At 31.2% G+C, this 20,057-nt stretch overlaps 1 protein-coding gene across 1 annotated transcript; it reads right to left on the reverse strand.

The window, feature by feature from the left end:
• Positions 1 to 894: 894 nt before the first annotated feature.
• Usp1 (ubiquitin specific protease 1) lies at positions 895 to 19,804 on the reverse strand. Its single transcript, XM_065499088.1, has 5 exons — positions 19,030 to 19,804; positions 10,065 to 11,315; positions 3,575 to 4,736; positions 2,847 to 3,504; positions 895 to 2,423 (listed from the first exon to the last, which is right to left on the reverse strand). The coding sequence occupies exons 2-5, from the start codon at positions 11,302 to 11,304 to the stop codon at positions 1,215 to 1,217; spliced, it is 4,269 nt and encodes a 1,422-aa protein (XP_065355160.1). The 5' UTR covers positions 11,305 to 11,315; positions 19,030 to 19,804; the 3' UTR covers positions 895 to 1,214.
• Positions 19,805 to 20,057: the final 253 nt, after the last annotated feature.

Genomic DNA, 20,057 nt, shown 5'->3' on the forward strand with positions numbered 1-20,057 from the left:
AAGGTACTTTTTTATTAAAAAGGTACTTTTTTATTAAAAAGTAACGTTTTTATTAAAAGGGTACTTTTTTAAAAAAAGGTTCTTTTTTAAAAAAAGGTACTTTTTTAAAAAAAGGTACTTTTTTAAAAAAAGGTACTTTTTTGAAAAATGTACTTTTTATAAATAAAATTCTGCTGGCATACTAAATGAAAATATTAGTTCCGAAATGGGCTACACAACAAAATGCTGATTCTGTTTTGCTGACATTTGAAAAATGTAGGTTAAAATTCTGGGCATGTCAGCAGGTTTGGTCCTGCTGACATTTGAATGATAAGTCCCGGTCCACACTGTGAAACATTTGCTGCAAAACATTTTTAAATTCTCTTTTAAACTGCATTCGTATCTATACAGTGAAGTTTTTGCTCATCACATTTCTGTACAGAACTAATGAGAACGAATAAATGTGGAGAGTACCCTTTTCCATTCCTCTTTTCCCTTTCATCGTCAAACTCTAATGTTTTGCAGCAAATGTTTCACAGTGTGGATGGGGACTAAAACATTTAAAAAACGTTATGTAGGAAACTCTAAAAGATTTTGTTTCTAAAATAAAATAAAAGCAAATATTTTTAAAAATCCCACAAAAATAATAAAATATAAAACTTTAAGGAACAAAATTTCAAATGCCAACTAGAATAGGTCCAAAATATCAAAATTAAAGGCATGAAATAAATGTATAGTGGTGTGATACTAAGAAAGAGAATAATGAAAATATAAAGAGTAATAAAAGAGAGTGTGAGTGAGTATGTTAGTATTTATGTAACAACATGAAAGTGTGTGATAAATTGAAAATAGTAATAGAAATTTTAAATACAAAATATGTCGGCTAAATCTTAATTGTTGTTGTTCTTGGAAATATTATTTATCATTTTAATGTTTATTTGTTGTTTATTTAATTGTGTTGTATGTTTTAATTTTGAATTAAATATTTTGTTTATCTGTTTTTGTTTGTTTGTTTTTAAATAAAGTTTAACTTAAATTACCTGTTCTTTACAATTGCATTTAGTCAGGCTTTTATTATTACTAGTATTATTATTATTAATCATAATATTATTACTACCACTACTATTGTAAATGTTGTTGTTGTTATTATTATTACTATTATAACTTGTATTATTGCTCTTATGCTTACTTTTAGTTGTTGCTGTCACTGTTACTGTTGTTTTTGTTGTTGAATCTCACATGCGCATACCTGAACTGTGTGCACTATGGCCACTACTCTGTAAACTTTCATTGGACCACGAGGTCTGTGGCGACGATGTGACCGGACCCGGTGACGACGAAGACGCCGTAGCCGATTTCGGTGGTGTGGATTGTAGATTGTAACGGGCATAGAAGAGTAAATACGGTGTTATGGTGATTTTACGCGCCGGTGATAATAATTCTTCAAATTCTCTTTGTGTCATGGCTTTGATTTTGTCATCATCGCACATATACCAGATGGGTTCACTGCAATTGTTTTGCGTGGTGGCATACGAAGCTTTGGTTGAACCTCTGCCCGTGCTGCCGTAACCCGAGGTATTTGCCGATGTTGTGTAGGGTGTATGATGTATGTTATTGTTGTAGTTGGCTGGGGTATTGTAACCGGAACCATTGGAATATTGGGAAGATTCTTCACTAAAATCACTAGTACTATTGTTGGCTGACTGGTATTGCAATTGCTGTTGTGCTGTCAGGCGCATGGCACAACAATTAATACTTTGACAAGTGATCGGACACTGGGGTGTTGCTGCGCCCCCACCAACACCTACACCAACGCCCGTATTATTCATAGACAATTTCCCTATGCCATTCGTTATGGCTTTGCTGCTGCTGCTATTCAGGCCATTCAATTGTTTCACATTTTTACTCATATCTCCCGAACTGGAGGCCTTACTGCGTCCAAATTTCATCTTCATTTTCATAAAACCGGTACTGGACGAACCCAAAACCGAAGAGCCGGCTGAGGATTGTGAACTATTGCCGGCACCCACACTTGTACCATTACCAGCCGCCCCTACATTGCGCTCTTGACTAGCTCTTCTTCGTTGCTCTTTGGGACAATTGATGTACTCATTGGCCCAGTCCAGCGAACAGGTGTAGGCAATGTAATGACCCACCGACATGGTAGCGCCCACATGCGTTATAACACTGTACAGTTTGTAAATGTGCAGCTTGTTGGCGTCACTTAATTCACAGCATTTGGAACAGAAACATTGTAGGGTAAATGACGTTGGAATGTAACTGTTAATCTTTTCCATGCCGCCGCTAAACCGGCTCAGTTGTATGATCAATAGACGTGGCAAGACCTCATAAGATATTGATCGTATGGCCTCGGTGTAGCCACAACATTGTTCACAGCGATATTTGTTCTCATTGCGAAAATACTCGCGAGTAATGCAGGAGTTCTAAGAGTGATAAAGATGGAGGGGAAAAACAAACGTAAGAATTGGGAATTTTTAATTTCTATTTAAAAATTGCAGACATCTGTGGATTTTCTCAAATATGTTTCACATCTGCCCTTTTTTAAACTGTTGACATTTATTTATGAAGTGTAATGTAAAAAAGGTACTTTTATTGAAAATGTACTTTTATTAAAAAGGGTACTTTTATTAAAAATGTACTTTTATTAAAAAGGTACTTTTATTAAAAAGGTACTTTTATTAAAAAGGTACTTTTATTAAAAAGGTACTTTTATAAAAAATAAACTTTTTAAAAAGGCTATTTAAAAAAATAGTTAAAATAAAATACTTTTCTAAAGTTTAAAAAATACATACAAAATCAATGAAAAAGCTCTACAAAAAAGTGCCAAATATTTTCCCCCAACTCACCTGTATAAATGAACTTGGTCTATTCATAAATTCGTTGCTTTCGTAACCCGCTTGGGGCACAGGTACAGCAATATCAATCATGGTTTCCTTCTGTTCCGTTATCGTTTCACAGCTCAAACACTTTGTGGTCGACACCGTAATGCCCTCGAAATCCTCATTGAAAAAATCCAAACCCAATTCTCGAATTTTACCCTCCAAACGTTGTTTGTCCTTTAGTATTAAGGCCACAGCAGTAGGAGGATCCGTTTCATCGGACGCACCCGCCGCCACATGCGCCAAAGAATTTGAGGGTGAGGTTAGCGAACCGCCAGCTGCCGCCACAGCTGCTGCTGCCGCGGCAGAGGCGGGAGACGTCGATGTCGTATTGAGATCATTTGTATTTAAATAGAACAGACTGTTGGCCGTGGTTGTGGTCTGGGTGTTGCCAGCCATAAGGGCATCTTTGAGTGGCGATTGAAGGCGGGAGTTTTTGGAATTTTTGCTTTCATCTTTTCGCTTGGATTTGCGTGAGAAGAATGAGGAAGTTTTTGAACTTGCTGAGGCTAAACTATTACTATTATTACTATTACTAGTGCCGCCAAGGCCAACAGCACTGCCACTGCCAGACGAATGGTTTTTCATTAAATCACGTTCAATTTCATCAGGGTTGGAAATGTATCTGAAAGCAAATCAAATCAAAACAAAATAAAATAAACTCGTTTCATAAACTCATTTAAATATCAGCTTACCCATTCAATATCACATCTGGACACTCAGCTATGGCTTTAATTAATGTTTGACTTGTTTCTCTTATACTATTCAATAGACACATTAGAAACTCATGCGCATCTTGTTGTTGATTACCCTCAAATATGCTGCTCACATCTTGTATAGCATGCAATAGAGTATCGGCATGATGGGGCTCCGTAGATTCATTGATCTCATTGCGATGCAAACTCTGATAGAGCTCGTGCAGTTTCTCCGTCAACAACTGATGACTACTTTTCTGGGTGACTTGTGTTAGAGCAGTGGAATTGGTGGCCACTGCATTGGCGGGACCAGCTACTGTGCCACTGTTATACTGTTCCATGGAGGCTAAATCCTTGCTACTCCAACTGCGTGCATTTTCCATGTGCACTGCACTTATGCCGCGACCTAAGGAAGACGATTTTGCTCGCGCTCTCGCAATATTCTGTTGCAGAGCATTCAAATCCGCCAGCAAATGATGAAGATTGTGCAGAAACTGTGGCGCAAAACGCAGAGTGTAGACGACCGAATTCAAATAGCAAGTGTTGCCAATATTACACAATGTTCCCATGGTGGGCGCATGATTGATGGCACTGCCATTACCCACCAATGATGGATTCGAATTGCCCGCAATACCTGAACCACTGGTTCCCGACAAATAATATTGATTTGCCATTTCCTGTGTATCAGCGGTGTCATTCAAAACCATGGCACCACCGGCTCCACCGCTGCTGGCACTCGAACGACTCGAAGTCATATAGCCATTGCCCACAACACTTGCACGACCATCAGTGGCCGTTTGAAATGGACGCTCATATAGCGACATTATACGCGCTCTTTTCTTCGAATTCGTATTTGTTGTTTCGATTGGCAATGGTTTAAGAAAGCCTCCGCCACCCGCTTGTTTTTGTTCTTTTTTATTGTTATCTAGAGCAGCGTTTGCTGTTGGTTGTACGCCTGCAACCGCTGTGTAAGGTTTATCAGCAGCTGCTGGTTGTGCTGGAGGATTGGCTGCTATACGTTTGGATCGTGGCTGGTGCAATGTCGCAAGACCCAAGAGTACAGCTGTTGTATTATTACGTTTACGTTTGTTATTGGGTTTCTTAATTTCTTCGCTCAAGGTCTCGATAAGATTTAAAGTTGCGTCATCAAGGACTGGAGCAACTAGAGGGAAGATAATAAATAAGTTAATAAAATATATGGTAAAGTTCCTATAATTCTTATGAATCAGTTCTAAGTAATTAAATCAGTTTGGAGACATGACATTTTACTAACCCTACGTAATCGAGAAAGTAAACAGTCAGTGTTTTTAGGGTAACAAATCTTCCATGATATGAGTGTAATTTTTTTTTAAACTTTTAGAGTCCCACCGAACACTGATTTTTGGTGAAACTGTAATTTCACTAAAAATCGCTAATTCCAAAATATGTATTCGCTTATATCATAATAAATCGATAGCTTCACAAAAAAGTCGTAATTTCAACAAATATTGCTCAATATTGCTCATTTTATAAAAAATTATAATAAAAATCGCTATTTTTACAAAAAATTTATGAAAAATCAAAATAAAAATATTATTGGCACGCTTGATGTCACTTTTTGGTGAGTGTATGGTGAAGAGAATATTATTTTTCTTTTTTATAAAGTTGCATCCGATATAGACATTTTATTTCGAAATCTATTTTTTTTTTGAGGTTAGTTTTCTTAATTCCTCTATATCTTTTGAACCAAAAGCAAAAAGTTAATTTCAATAACAGAATTTGGTGTAGATTTTAGGTTAATTTCTTAAAATATTAAGCCGCAAATTCATATTTACAATAAGCTTTGCTTTAAAAGCTTTATTTCGAAATCTTTTTTTGTGGTTAGTTTTCTAAAATCCTCTATAACTTTTGAACCACAAGACATAATTTAATATAATTTTATATATGAAATCGCCTTAACAATTAAAGTTAACTTAAATAAAAGAATTGGCTCTAGATTGCAGTTTAAAAAAATATTTTTTTTTGGAATTTTTATGATAACTTTTAAATTTTTTTAAACATTAAGCTCAAAATTCTTGTTTATAATGTGCTTTATTAGTAAATTTTAATTACGCTAAAAACATTTGCTTGAAAAGCTTTATTTTGAAATCTTTTTTTTGTTGAGGTTAGTTTTCTAAATTCCTCTATAATTTTTAAACCAAAAGACATATTTGAATAACAATTAAATTTAATTTAAATACAAGAATTTGCTCTAGATTGCAGTTAAAAAAGATATATTTTTTGAGGTTATGTTTTTGAATTTTTATGATAACTTCTGAATTCTTTTAACAATTCAGCAGAAAATTTATATTTTACTATAACCTTTGTTATTTAAATTCTAATTATGTAAACATATTGGCTTAAAACACTATCAGTAAAAATAAAAATTAGATAGAAAATTAATATTCTTGCTATTGATGTTAACTCCACAAATCTAAAAAAATGCATGATTGAAGGGTCATCCAGCAAGTGTACATCAAACCATCAAATAACACATAAACGAAACTGACACCAAGCATTTTCAAGTGTATGGTGCCATAAAAAATCACTAATATCACTTGTATCATTAACAAGCAAGAGAGCTATATTCGGCTGTGCCGAATCTTATATACCCTTCACCAAATTATACTTCAAAATAAAAATTTTAAATATTTTTAGGTAAACAAAATTTATTTTTATAGCCTTCACCTTCGTGAGAAGAGTATTTATAAGTTTATCATTCCGTTTGTAATTTCCACAATATAATTTTCCGACCCTATAAAGTATATACATACAGTGGTTGACAAAACAATGGAAACTTTTCCAAATATTTCATTAGTGGCCTAAAATCTGAAATAATTTTTTAAAAAATTTTAACGTTTTTATAGTATTTTATTTGTATACTTTTATTAACTTAATTTAACAAAAAACAAATGACATAATTAATTAAATTCTAAAAATGAGAAAACAAAATTAAATGATTTCTTTATTACGGCACACATATGAAAAAATGTACAAATTTGTCAAAGCGGGCAAGGTTTGTGGAACTTCTGAGGAGTAAATAAAGGCTTTTTATATAAGTATTTGATACTGTTGAAAACATTATGACCTGAGGATTGATATTTTAGTAAAATTAAATAATTTTATAAAATTTTGGGACTTCATTTACCTTAAAAACTAAAAAAACTTTCATATGGTGATTTTCCACGAATAAAAATATAAAATTTGATTTAATGTAAAATTTTAATGGTTAAAGATATCATAACAAAATTGGGAACTAATTTAGATCCAAATGTCCTTAAATTAATGACATTATAATTTTTGACATTTTTTATTTTCAAATACCGAAATTCCTAAAACGGGGAAAATGTGTTCCAAAAACTGATTTTTTTTTAGAAAAGTGCATACTGTGACGCTATTTACCGTGTGATAGTAAAACAACTTTCTAAGTATTTAAACAACATATAGGGTTATACAAATACGGAACTTTTTCGAGGATCGGTGCTTTGCCTTTTTAGAATTTTTTACTGAAACCTAAATATTTTTTTTTTAAATTGTCCAAGTTTGGATAGGTCTGGGGGATACTGTGTCCGCTTAAGTGAGCCCAATTTTACTTTACATGCTTTTGCATTAAGTTTTCTTTCCGGAACATATAAAAATTGTATATAGTCCCAAACAAAATTTGTTTCTACAAAAGAAAAAATATAGGGACTTTTTTAGGAAAAATCGTAAAAAATTAGGCCCATTTTACATGTTCCAACTTTGGATGCGTGTTACTTTTTACACGGACGAGATAACTGTTACCAAGTTTTTTTTATTTTATTTAGAATTTTATTGGCAATATAGCTGATATTTTGAAAAAAAAAATTCGACCCTCCGTAGGGCCGCCATATCTAAAAAACAAAAAAAAATCGAGCAAAATTAAAAAAAAAAATAAATAAACCTAAATATCTCTTCAACTGAAGGAGATAACCTACACATGTAAGCGTATTTTTTGTAGGTCTTCTCAAGGAATATTTATATTTTAAATTTCAGCTCATTCGGATCATAAATGAATTTTTGGGGATTTTTTTAAAAATTTTGAGACCCGAGGTGACCAACTTTGAGGGGACACAAACTGGCCCGTATTACCCATAGGAAGCTGAACAAATGTAGTTCAACTCAAAAACACCTCAGCTCTAACCATGTGAAATTTTGTAATAATATCTCCAATAGTTCCCGAGATACCGAATTATTTCCAAAAAAAAAAGTTTCTAAACCACTGTGCGGCATTGACAAAACAATGGAAACTTAGGTATTATTTTAACAAATATGGTCTAAACTTTGCAATAACTCAATATTTTGTTGGGTATCCCTTATTTTTTATAACTGCTTCACATCGACAATGCATTGAACCAATTAAAGAGTCAATGGTCTACTTTGAAATATTTTGTCATTCCCTTATAACCGCCTCCGATAAATCTTCCTTCCTGGTGTCATTTTGGGTCCTTATTTTACGATCTACAATTTCCCATAGATTTTCTATGGGATTGAGATCTGGCGATTGGGCAGGCCACTTCAAAACACGTACCTCGTTGAATTGTAACCACTCGGTTACAACCCTAGAGGTGTGTTTCGGGTCGTTGTCGTGTTGGAATCTCCAAACTAGGGGCATATTTTCCTATACCTGTCATGGTATCATGAAAAACATCCCCATACGATAATATTGCCACCGCCAAACATTACAGTCTTATTTGTGTACTTTGGATCTAATCTTTTTCCTTTTGGTCGTTTTACAAATGTTCTCCCATCACTGCCTCTTATATTGTATTTGGATTTGTCACAGATACTTTTTTGTTTTAAATCAGCTTTAAAATCGTTAATTATTTTATTTTTTAAGTCTTCACAAATCTTAACTTTAGCCATTTTCGTTAACTTTGAAAAAAAGCAATTATGCGAAAAACTTAGAAAAGAAATTGTGAAAAATTACCAGAATTTAAAAATAAAATGAAACAACTGTAAACTGGATGCTTTTTACAAAGTTCTTTTAAATATTATTTTCGTTTTACACTTCTTTCTTGCAAAAGTTTAAAAGTTTCCATTGTTTTGTCAGTAGCGAAATAGAGAATATTTTTAATTTTGTTCCCTTTTTTCAGAATATATTTAATTATGTTGTTTGTTTTTCAGTTAATTTATATAAATAAAAACTATACAAGTAAAATACTAAAAAAATTTTAAAAAATATTTTAAATTTTGGGTACATATGGAATATTTTGAAAAGTTTCCATTGTTTTGTCAACCACCTATATATAATAATAAAATTATTTTACGAGATAACATAAATTTTCAATAAATTTTAATATTTTCTGATAAATTTTTGGAGAAAAAATATTGGCGGTATTCATTTAAAAACAAGTAAGAAAGTATGGTCGGTCAAGCCCGACCATATAATACCCTACACCAAGTAAATGAGTAAAAATATTTTTCTTTTAAAATTTCAATTTATATTTTTGAGTGATTTTCGGAAGTGGGCCTTATATGGGGGCTATGATCAATTATGGACCGATCACCATAAAATTAGGTCGTGTGATTTATGTCTATATGAAAGTAATTAATGTTGAATTTTGTGTATATACTAACATTTTTAAGAGATTTATGCACATTAAAGTGATTTTCGGAAGCGGGTCTATATGGGAGCTATGACTAATTATGGACCGATCGTAACAAAATTTGGTGACATGAATTTTGTGTATATAAAACTTATTTGGAGCGGAATTTGTGGAGATACATATGTAAATTAAACATTTATGACCGATAAAGTCCAATTTCGGGAGGACATTTGTATGGGGGCTAGGAGAAATAATGGACCGATTTCAGCCAGTTTCAATAGGCTTGGTCCTTGAGCCGAAAAAATAATATGTATCAAATTTCATCGAAATATCTTAAAAATTGCGACCTGTACTCTGCGCACAAGATTTACATGGACAGCCAGCCAGCCGACCAGACGGACGGGCGGACGGACATCGCTTAATCGACTCAGAAAATGATTCTAAGTCGATCGGTATACTTTAAGGTGGGTGTTAGACTAATATTTTTGGGCGTTACAAACATCTGCACAAACGCATAATACCCTCCCCACTATGGTGGTGTAGGGTATAACAAGTTAGTAAATAATGTCAGTCAAGTCCTACCATAAAAAATCCCTCCACATTTTGAGTAAAAAAATCGACCAAACATAAATATTGGTGAAAATTGTTTGCTAAGTTTGATGATGATTTTATATTTGAAAATATTCTGGCTGGAGCTTATTAAATGCTTCAGTATAAATTGGGATGTAAATATTTTCATTTAACCCAGAGATATACATAAATTTCACAAATATTTATAAATTTAAGGAAAAAACACCAAAAATGTTTGAGTAAAAATAATTAAAAAAAAAAAATTAATGTCGGTATAAATTTATTGCAATTTATTGTTGGAGGATAACCTAGTTCATTCGCTTATTCTATCTTACCTTTCTTTATATAGTATTTTCCAGCCTGAGGAGCCCTACTAATAACGTCTTTAGCCTCACAACTTTCAGTGTCTTTTTCAGTGGTGGACTCTAATGGTGCTGTTGTTACAGCTGAGCCAGTTGCCTTTTGTCCTTTTTCTAATGTTTTATCCGATTGTTCCTGTTGTTGTAAAACTTTTCTGCGAGTTCTTAATGTCGCCAAGCGGGCTTTAACCTCTTGACTTTGATTTGATGATGTTTCTGATTGTGTTAATACTTTTGTTGCTGCTTTTTGTTTAGTATTATTATTATTATTATTGTTGTTATTACGTTTAGATGTTGTAATATTATTGTTGTTGTTGTTGTTTTGTGACTTGTTGTGTTGTTTTAAAGTGTCAACTGCAGTATGACAACATGTACAATTATTATTATTGTTATTATTATTATTGTTGTTCTTGCTGCAATTGCAAATGGAATGTAGTTTCTTTTTCTTGCTATTTAAATCGTTTTCTGCTCCTGCTTGCTGCTGTTTCTGTTGTTGTTGTTGTTGTTGTTGCTGTTGTTCTTTATCTTTATCATCATGTTGAAAAGTTTCTGATGTTTCAATAACAATGGGATATAAAGATGATACCGAGGAATTGGGTGAGGGCAATGAAGCTGTTGCGGCTGGTGAGGAAGGCTCTGGTTCTGTTAAGGATTTTCTTTCAGTTTCTGTTTCTAACAATGATGTTAATGTTAATTCTGCTAATGTTTTTGTTTCACTTTGTTCGCGACTACAATTGGATTTACAAATATTTAAATTGTTGTCGTTTGTTGAAAAATTTTCAATATTCAAATGTTGATGATGGTCTTTTAAAGCAGACTCATTAATCTCTGCTAAATTAAATATTGGCTGTGGCGGATCTTGTGAATTTTTAGATTCTTTGCTGTCTGCAGAATTCTTTTCAGGTGTTGAAGATATTATTGTTGTTGTTGTTGTTAAGTTTGTAGTGATATTTGCATCACAATTATCTGCTTGATTGTTATTAAATCGAGTAAAAGTTGCGTTAACAATCGCTTTCTTAGCTTCAGTATTTTTACGTTTCTTTTTCGGTTTTGTATCTTTTATAGTAGTATTGTTGTTTCTACTTTTGTTGCTGTTGTTGTTTTTGTTGCTATTCACCTTTTTCTTTTTATTGTTTATATTTATATTTGTTAACTTGATTAAAACTGGAAGACGTTTTGCATTTTTATTCGTTTTCTTTGCAGCATTTCTGGGCATTTTTTGCAAACCTAAAAAAAATTAATTAAAAAAAATATAAAAACTGATTAATTAGACGGCATTAGAAAGAGAGAGTATAAAACAATATATTTTTAAAATTAAACAAAGAGTATTAGAGATTTTAGAAGAGCAGAAATCAATAAATTTTCGAGTCCCAACAAATATGAGGTTTTGTTTTCGGATTAGACCAAAAGACAGTATTCGGTATTCAGTCAAATACCGAAAACGAAACTTTTATAAAGTTTAAACATAGACTATTCAATTTTAAAGTTTTTAATTTTGAATATAAAAAATTCGGCATTTTTTTCAAATAGTTTTCTTTCATTTTGAAACATTTGTACAATATAAATTTATTCAAATTACTGGCCATTGGTAGCTATGAGCTTTTCCCATCTTTCTGGCAACATATGGATTCCAAGCCAAAAGAATTGCTCATCTTTTGAGGCCAAGAACGAATCAAGCCAATTTCGTATACTCTGTTGAAGCGTATCCCAGAGAGAGCGTTCTGCATCGATCGAAACAAATTGTATTCGGACGGGGCAAGGTCTGGACTAGAAGGCGGGTGAGGCAACACATTCCAACCACTTCATTCTAAATACTTTTTAACAGGTATTGCATAATGTGGCCGCATATTCTCACTTCAGTCGAATAAGTTGCTTTCGGTACAGGTTCCATGTGATGGTCTGGCCAGATTTCAGCAGTTCAAAATAGATAGGACTCTTTTGCTCCCACCAAATACAGAGCATTACCTTAGCGCCATGGATATTTGACTTTGGTGTCGATTCGGCTGGTAGGCCGGACTTCACATACGATCTCTTACTCTTCGGATTATCGTAACGGATCCATTTTTCATCGTATGTAATGATTTTCTTTTCAGGTCACATTGAACATTCTGCGCGAGATATAATTTGAATATAATATTTCGATGTGTTACAATGGAATACCACCCAGTATTTCTTAATGGAAATATAAAAATGTTCTGCGGGTTGTCGTAAACTTTCAATCGGCTAACATTCACCCCTATCGGCAATAACATGTGAAATTTTGTTCCCATGAAATATCCATTTCCCTCGAAGGGAAAATTGCTATCGGGAATATCATGATGAATTTTACATTCACAATAGTTGATTTTGTTCGTAACAGCTGTTTATTGTTTACAAAATTCCATCTAAAAATTTGACAACAAGGGGAATTTTTTTCACGTGAACAAAGTTGATGAACGAAAAAAGGAAAAGGGAAAATATTTCATGTGAAATGTTGATTCGCGATAGGGGTGATTATTTATCCACTTTCTATATCTCCAAAAATCAAAAGTATTTGGTAGAAATTACTAAAGGGAAAATGACAAATCATGTTGTCGATCATGATAACGAAATTATTGGTCTGACAATTCCATTTTTTTTTTTTGGTAAAATTGTCAGACATTTATTGAAAGTTCTTAATTGTGAATATATTTAAAAAAAAAAAAACTTTTTAAAGCAAAATTCCATCTATTAATAACAATTATATAATTCATTTATAATTATGAATCATTATTTTATTTACTAATCTTATCAACAGCAAATTAGCCAGGGTCATGGTTTTATTATAAATTTAAACAATTTTAAAACGTTTATTATAAAATAATAAGTAATAATCATACATAGAAAGTGTGTGTAATCAGAAAGCGTAATATAAAATTTTGCAATTAAAAACATTTATAAATAGAAAAGTATAACCAACATGTGGTAATTAAAAAGTTGCAAGAATTTTACTAAAAATGAAATGATATTTTTTCATGTTCTAAAAAAAATTAAATTTTTAAAAGGCTAAAAGATTTTCTAATTTGGGTAATGATGAATGCCGGCATCGCTTAATATAGAGATCAAATATTTCTTCTTTAATATTATTCATAATAAATTTTGAATTTTATAAAAATTTTATTTAATTTGTTTTATTAATCTTTAATAAATTTAAAAACCCGATTAGGAATAAAATTATAAGTAATACGTACATATTTGATTTATTCATTCGAATAAAATTTATTCGAATAATCGAGAAAAAATTTTTTTTTTATACTTTGAAATAAATTTTTTTAAATATTTTTAGGTAAACAAAATTTAATTTTTTTAAATTGTTTTTCAAAAAATTTTTTTTTTTAAATTTTTTTTAAAAAAATTTTTTTTTTTTTAGTTTTAAAATTTTTTTTTTTTTTGGAAAAAAATGTATGACAATAAAAATTTTTTGATGAAAAAAAAATTCGGGTTAAAAAATATTTTTCCCGATTTTGACCCATTGTAGGTCCAACTTACTATAGCCTTATCTACATCGTTGCAATGGACTTTGAAATATCTATCATTAGATATCCATATTGTCTATATTAATGACTTAGTAATCCAGATATAGATCAAAACTCGAGGTTGTCCCGGTTTTTTGCTCCGTTATTTATGGACCGATTTTGCTGATTTTAAATAGCAAACTTCTCGAAAGCATGTCTGACAGAATTATTGAAGATTTGGATCCCGAAGATATCTGTGGTCTTCAGAAAATTGATTTCAACAGACAGACAGACAGACAGACAGACAGACAGGCAGACAGACAGACAGACAGACAGACAGACAGACAGACAGACAGACAGACAGACAGACATACAGACAGACAGACAGACAGACAGACAGACAGACAGACAGACAGACAGACAGACAGACAGACAGACAGACAGACAGACAGACAGACAGACAGACAGACAGACAGACAGACAGACAGACAGACAGACAGACAGACAGACAGACAGACAGACAGACAGACAGACAGACAGACAGACAGACAGACAGACAGACAGACAGACAGACAGACAGACAGACAGACAGACAGACAGACAGACAGACAGACAGACAGACAGACAGACAGACAGACAGACAGACAGACAGACAGACAGACAGACAGACAGACAGACAGACAGACAGACAGACAGACAGACAGACAGACAGACAGACAGACAGACAGACAGACAGACAGACAGACAGACAGACAGACAGACATGGCTTAATCGACTCCGCTATCTATAAGGATCCAGAATATACATATATACTTTATAGGGTCGGAAATGAAAAATGTAGAAATTACAAACGGAATGACAAACCCTTCTCACGAAGGTGAAGGTATAAAAATGAAATGGTCCATGTATGTAATGTCATCACGTGAGAACGGCTGGAGCGATTTGGCTGATTTTTTTTATTCGATTCGAATTTTTCAGGAGATGGTTTGTAATGAAAAAAAATTAAAAAATTCCGGGTAATACTCGGAAATTCTTTTTTTTTTTGTGAGTCCAGTCAACTGTAATAAAAAAGCTCCCTAAAGTATGCAGTACAAATTTAGACATTTTATTTGCAAATAAATAAGAACAGGCTGGTTTGCGTGGATTGGAGAAACTTGAAGAATTAACATTAGTAATAGGGGGGTCAGACGGCATGTATTGCTTGTGTATTGGGACATGTATTCGATACATATGGAATTCCATGTGTATGTCAAAATTCACGTTATACATACGATTCATAATTTCCACGATCAAACGTACATATGTAATTGCATGTGACATAACCTCAATTAGTTTATATGTTTGTTGTTTTTAACAATATATTTATTTAAAACATTTTTAAATCACAATACATATATTTAATGCAATGAAATTTATTTTGTTATGATTTTTCTTTACTATTTTTTGTTTTGTTTATTTATTTTGCACTCACACAGTGTTGTATTTCAAAATACAACACTGTTATACACACGAAAATAGAACATGCTCTAATTGCAAAAAATGTCACGAGTAATAAACATGTATTTTACATACACAAAGTTTCATATGGATCACACGGTATGTACATGTTTACATATGGAAAAATGTCCCAATACATGGCACAAAACACAAGCAATACATGCCGTCTGACCCCCCTTTAAATGCTACCGGGCGAAGCCGGGGCGATCAACTAGTATAGAATAAAAATTATTCTTTCAATAAATTTAGGGCCTGGCTCACTAAAAGCGAACGAACATTTTTTTTCATTTTTTATATTGAAAACATTAAAAAAAAATTTCAATTTATTTATTGTTTTCAATATAAAATAAGAAAGAAAATTTTCGTTCGCATTTAGTGAGGCAGGCCTACATAAAAAATCCCAAAGGAACGATTAATTCAATACTTTGACCTAAAAAATCTAAGAACCTACAATCAACAATAATTTGTTAGCGAAGCCGGTTTTCGGCATAACCCAAGTAGAAAATTCCAGCTGCCGCCCAAATTTCTGCCATCTATTAACAGTAAATGTACTCAAACTATAAGAATTTGTTCCAAAATTTCTTATTGTGAAAAATATGTAAACATTTATGCATTTTTATAAGATTAGTACCTATGTCCTAAATTTAAGTTTTTTTTTTTTGCCCTCTTCTCTGAAAATTTAACCCCATCAAAACAAGGTAAATATAAATTTCACCACAAAATTCTGTTAAATAAATCAATTAAATATAATACTGTCGGCTTGCTATGCGATAACAGTAAATTCTATAATAATGTCACAAAAAAAGCCCTACAAAATCTTATCAGTTAAAAATAATTCTTAATATTATCAAAAATATATTGATTATTTGTCATTTACAAACTAATAACAATAATAATAATAAACACTGAAAAATAAAAAAAAAAAACAACAAACTTACACTACTAATAGTACTCATAATAATAGTAGTAGTAGTAGAAAATAGTAGTAATGCTGACATGAAGGTCATGTTGCATGAATACCTAATGTTAAGGTAGGCTTAACGAGAAAATTTAATATTCACTCACTCACTCATCACAACTCAATAAACAAACAATATATGTACTTAGGAAAAAGGGGAAGATAAATTGTAAATAAAAACCAACAACAATATTAAATTGTTATTAAAAATGAATGAATGACACATTGCAAGCAAAATATCACACAAATCTACACACATACCTCCCATCTAAAAACATCATCTCTACAATTAGACAATTAAAATACAACAACAAATAATGGGGAGCTTTTTTTGAACACACACCACAACACACAAAATATGAAAAGAGCAACAAAAATAACAGTTATCTAAGGTTAGGTAACGTTACAATGTTAAACAAAAAAAATGGCAATATCAACAATTCAAGTCTGTAAAAAAAATGTTAAGGCATCACAGCAGAGAGGCAGGAGTGTGAGTAAGAGAGAGTGGTGATGCCAGATAAGGGAATTGATGATAAATATACGTTCTAAGAATCATGTGATGAAATTGTAGGCCTCATAAGCAAGGTTGCCAACTCTACAGCTCTGAAAATGGCTAGATTTTGAATTAAAAATGGCTAGAAATGGCTAAAACCCAAAAATAACTGAATACAGATTCATAAATATTACATTTCTTGCCTCCATTACCACGAAGTCTGGTTATGTATTAACTAATAGCTATACTGACAGTTTTTAAAAATAATTTTTGCCGACTTCGTGTTAATGGGGTTTAGCAGATTAACCCCCATTTTCTCAATCTCCGGTTATCGTTTTTCGTAACGATATACTTCCAATTAATAAAATTTTTGTATGAGAACTGTCAGTATGTCGTCACGATAAAAAATAATCAGAGATTGGGAAAATGCTAATAAATATTGTAATATCAATAATTTTTTATTCCTTTTTGATAAATTAAACAAATTTCTGGGCACTTACATTCAAAATGGGATCCATTGAGGAAATGCAAAATTAATTTTTGAATATGCCTGATGTGTTTGCTTTGGAAACAATTTCGAAGCCTGTTTTCAAAAAAACCAATAATATTCTCATTAAATCTTTTTCATTTGATAAAAAATACTGTTTTATTTTTAAAAAATTCCAAAAATGTTCAAGAAAAGTATAAAATAAAAAAGGGTAAGACAAAATAAAATGGCTAGATCTTCCGGCTAGATTAAATCTAGCCATTTTTTTATGGCTAAATGAAAATAAAATCGCTAGATCTAGCCGGAAAATGGCTAAATTGGCAACCTTGCTCATAAGTCATCGTTCAATAAACACAACTTTATACAATTCATTTTAATGAAATTAAAAATTATAGCATAAAAGTGTGATGGTTGTGTGATGTTTGATATGATTTTAATTAAAATTGAGACAAATTAGCTGATAAACTTTATAGCATTTTTTATTAATTGTTTATACCTACTCTTCAGATGGTTAGGTCAGTGAATATTGACCGTCGATTTAGGAAGTATTCAAAGACAAAACTTCCCTTAAATATTGGTTTGCAGAACTCAACATTTTTATTAAAGAAATAAGATAGAAATCGTTAAAATATTATTGATGTTTTCTATTTTCAAATCTGAAAATATTTTTTTCTGTTCTCGATTATTTTAAAAGATATTTGGTTTCATATGTAGAATTTTAAGGTAACTAATGTTTTGATTGATGTATGCACCAATTTTAAATGCCATGTACCAAATTTTCAATTAAAAATTCTAAGAATTTGACAAAAAAAACATTATTATATAGAATTCGTGTAAAACATGCAAATTGATCTGTAATCTCGTAATTTATAACAGAAAAATATCTACAGAAATATATTGATTAACTACATAACTGACATAACCAATTTTATGAATGCGACTGTATGGTTTCTTTAAGGGAAAAATTTCCAGGAATTTTTATAAAATTTCTTCTTTAAATCACCAAAGTTTTTTGCAGAAATAAAACGAATTGTTTAAACACCCAATTTTAGTCAGCTACAACAAAAAAAATCGGAACTTTTTGGCCACAAAGGCTTCTTTGTATTGAAATTCAATAAAAATAAATAAATTTAGACTATATGTATCATTTGTTTAGCAATAAATTCGGATGTCACTATCGCAGTTTCTCAGTGTTAAAATACGAAAATAAAATTTTATTGTAAATCGACTTAATAAAAATTTAAATTTCAAGTTCTTAAACGAATTATTAAGATGCTTATAATAAAACTTCAGAGGTAATAAGAATCACAATAATACTGGTTTGCATTTAATTTAAAAAAAAAACTAATTATCAATATTTTCAAGATTTAACTTGTAAGGTCTTACTTAATTTCGAGCTTTTTTTCTGGATTTGTTGTTAATTTAATATTAACAAATTTTTGTGAATGAGCAGAATTTTGTATTATTTCCCTTGACTGAAAACGGCTGAACGGGATACTGCCTCTGTACTTCATGCAAAAATGATATAAATTTTACTCAGAATGTATTTTTTATATTTAGACTCTGTTTACATCTATCAGTTCCGATCAGAAAATGGCAATACATGCATTTAAATATGAATCTTATAAAAATAATACTTAAATTGCACTATATAAATAGAGATACAATGCAATATCCACCAAAAAAGTTTATATTTCAATATTTTATACTGCTGATATCAAAAATCTATAAATTATTTTTCAAACTAGGCTCTTTTTAAGAATTTTTCCACAAGCCTCATCTGGCAACCTTAACTGCATCACACAATGATGATGATGATGAGAAAGATGGTATAAGTAGAGAGAGAGCGAAAGAGAGAGAAAATCAAAGGGGGGAATAGTTGAAAAATAAACGAGAGAAACAATAACTAAATTATTTATCTTTGTTTATATGTCATTTACAAATCTTGTAAATGTATTTATATTTAAATTAATGCAAATTTATTTTTTTATTTATCTTTCAATTTTTTTTTTTTGTAATTGAAATAAACTTACATATTTTGCTGGAATACCAAACATTTGTGGCTTGAAATTAAAAAAAATGTGTATTTCCTTTTCTGCCAGACGACGATATTAAAACATCCAAAAAACGTCAACGTCTATTTTTCCAGCTCAACAAATTAATTGGCCAATAAAAAAACAACTATATGCAGTTTTAATTAACATTTATAACAAACATTTTTCTTGCAGCGACAATTATACTTTGTAAATTTTTTTAGATTTTCAACACTTTTTTTCTTGATTTCATAAATTTTTTTCATATTTTTTTCACATTTAACCACTGGTATACAATTTTTGTTCAATCACTTTCTTAATTTTTCAATACAATTTCTTTAAGATCTCTTAAATGCTAGTTTTCTTTTAAATAAAAATTTTCTTTTAAATTGCTTGTAAAAAAAATTTTCACTTTGATTTATATTTTTTCTTTTCTTTTGGCTTTTTTTATTAGTTTTTCTCGTTTTCTTGCTTTTTTTCCACGCAAGTCGCAAAAATAGTTTCCTTTTGTAAAAGTTTTCTTTGGAAATTTTGCCAATATTTGCGGAGATTTCTAGAGAATTTTTGGTTGTATTTGTTCTTTAGTTATTGCAGTAGGGGTTTAAACACAATTTATTAAATAAATTTTGATTTTATGTGGAGAAATTAATGAAAAATTGCACGGCCGGTTCTAGCACGGCTGATATTCCATTTTTTCGAGTACTCGTTATGTAAAAAATATATGAAACTCGTTACTTAAGTTTGTCAAACAACAAACGAGTAGACGAATGACAGGTGTAATGACAACTGGCAAAGAAGGAATAGTAGAAGATGGAAGAGCTGCCAGATGCGTGTGTAAATTAACCTTTAAAATTTTAAAAAAATATATTGAATAAAAAAAAACTAATTTCAAATGATTGAATCAGTCATGTAGTATGTATACAAACTATGTAAGCAATTCGCCATTAAAAAGAAATTACATGAAGATAAATAAAAACAATACAAAGGGAAAAACTCTAAATTTGTAAGCTAGACATTTTAAATACATC

This window comes from Calliphora vicina, chromosome 1 (assembly GCF_958450345.1).
Source record: "Calliphora vicina chromosome 1, idCalVici1.1, whole genome shotgun sequence".
In the NCBI taxonomy this organism is placed as follows: Eukaryota; Metazoa; Arthropoda; class Insecta; order Diptera; family Calliphoridae; genus Calliphora; species Calliphora vicina.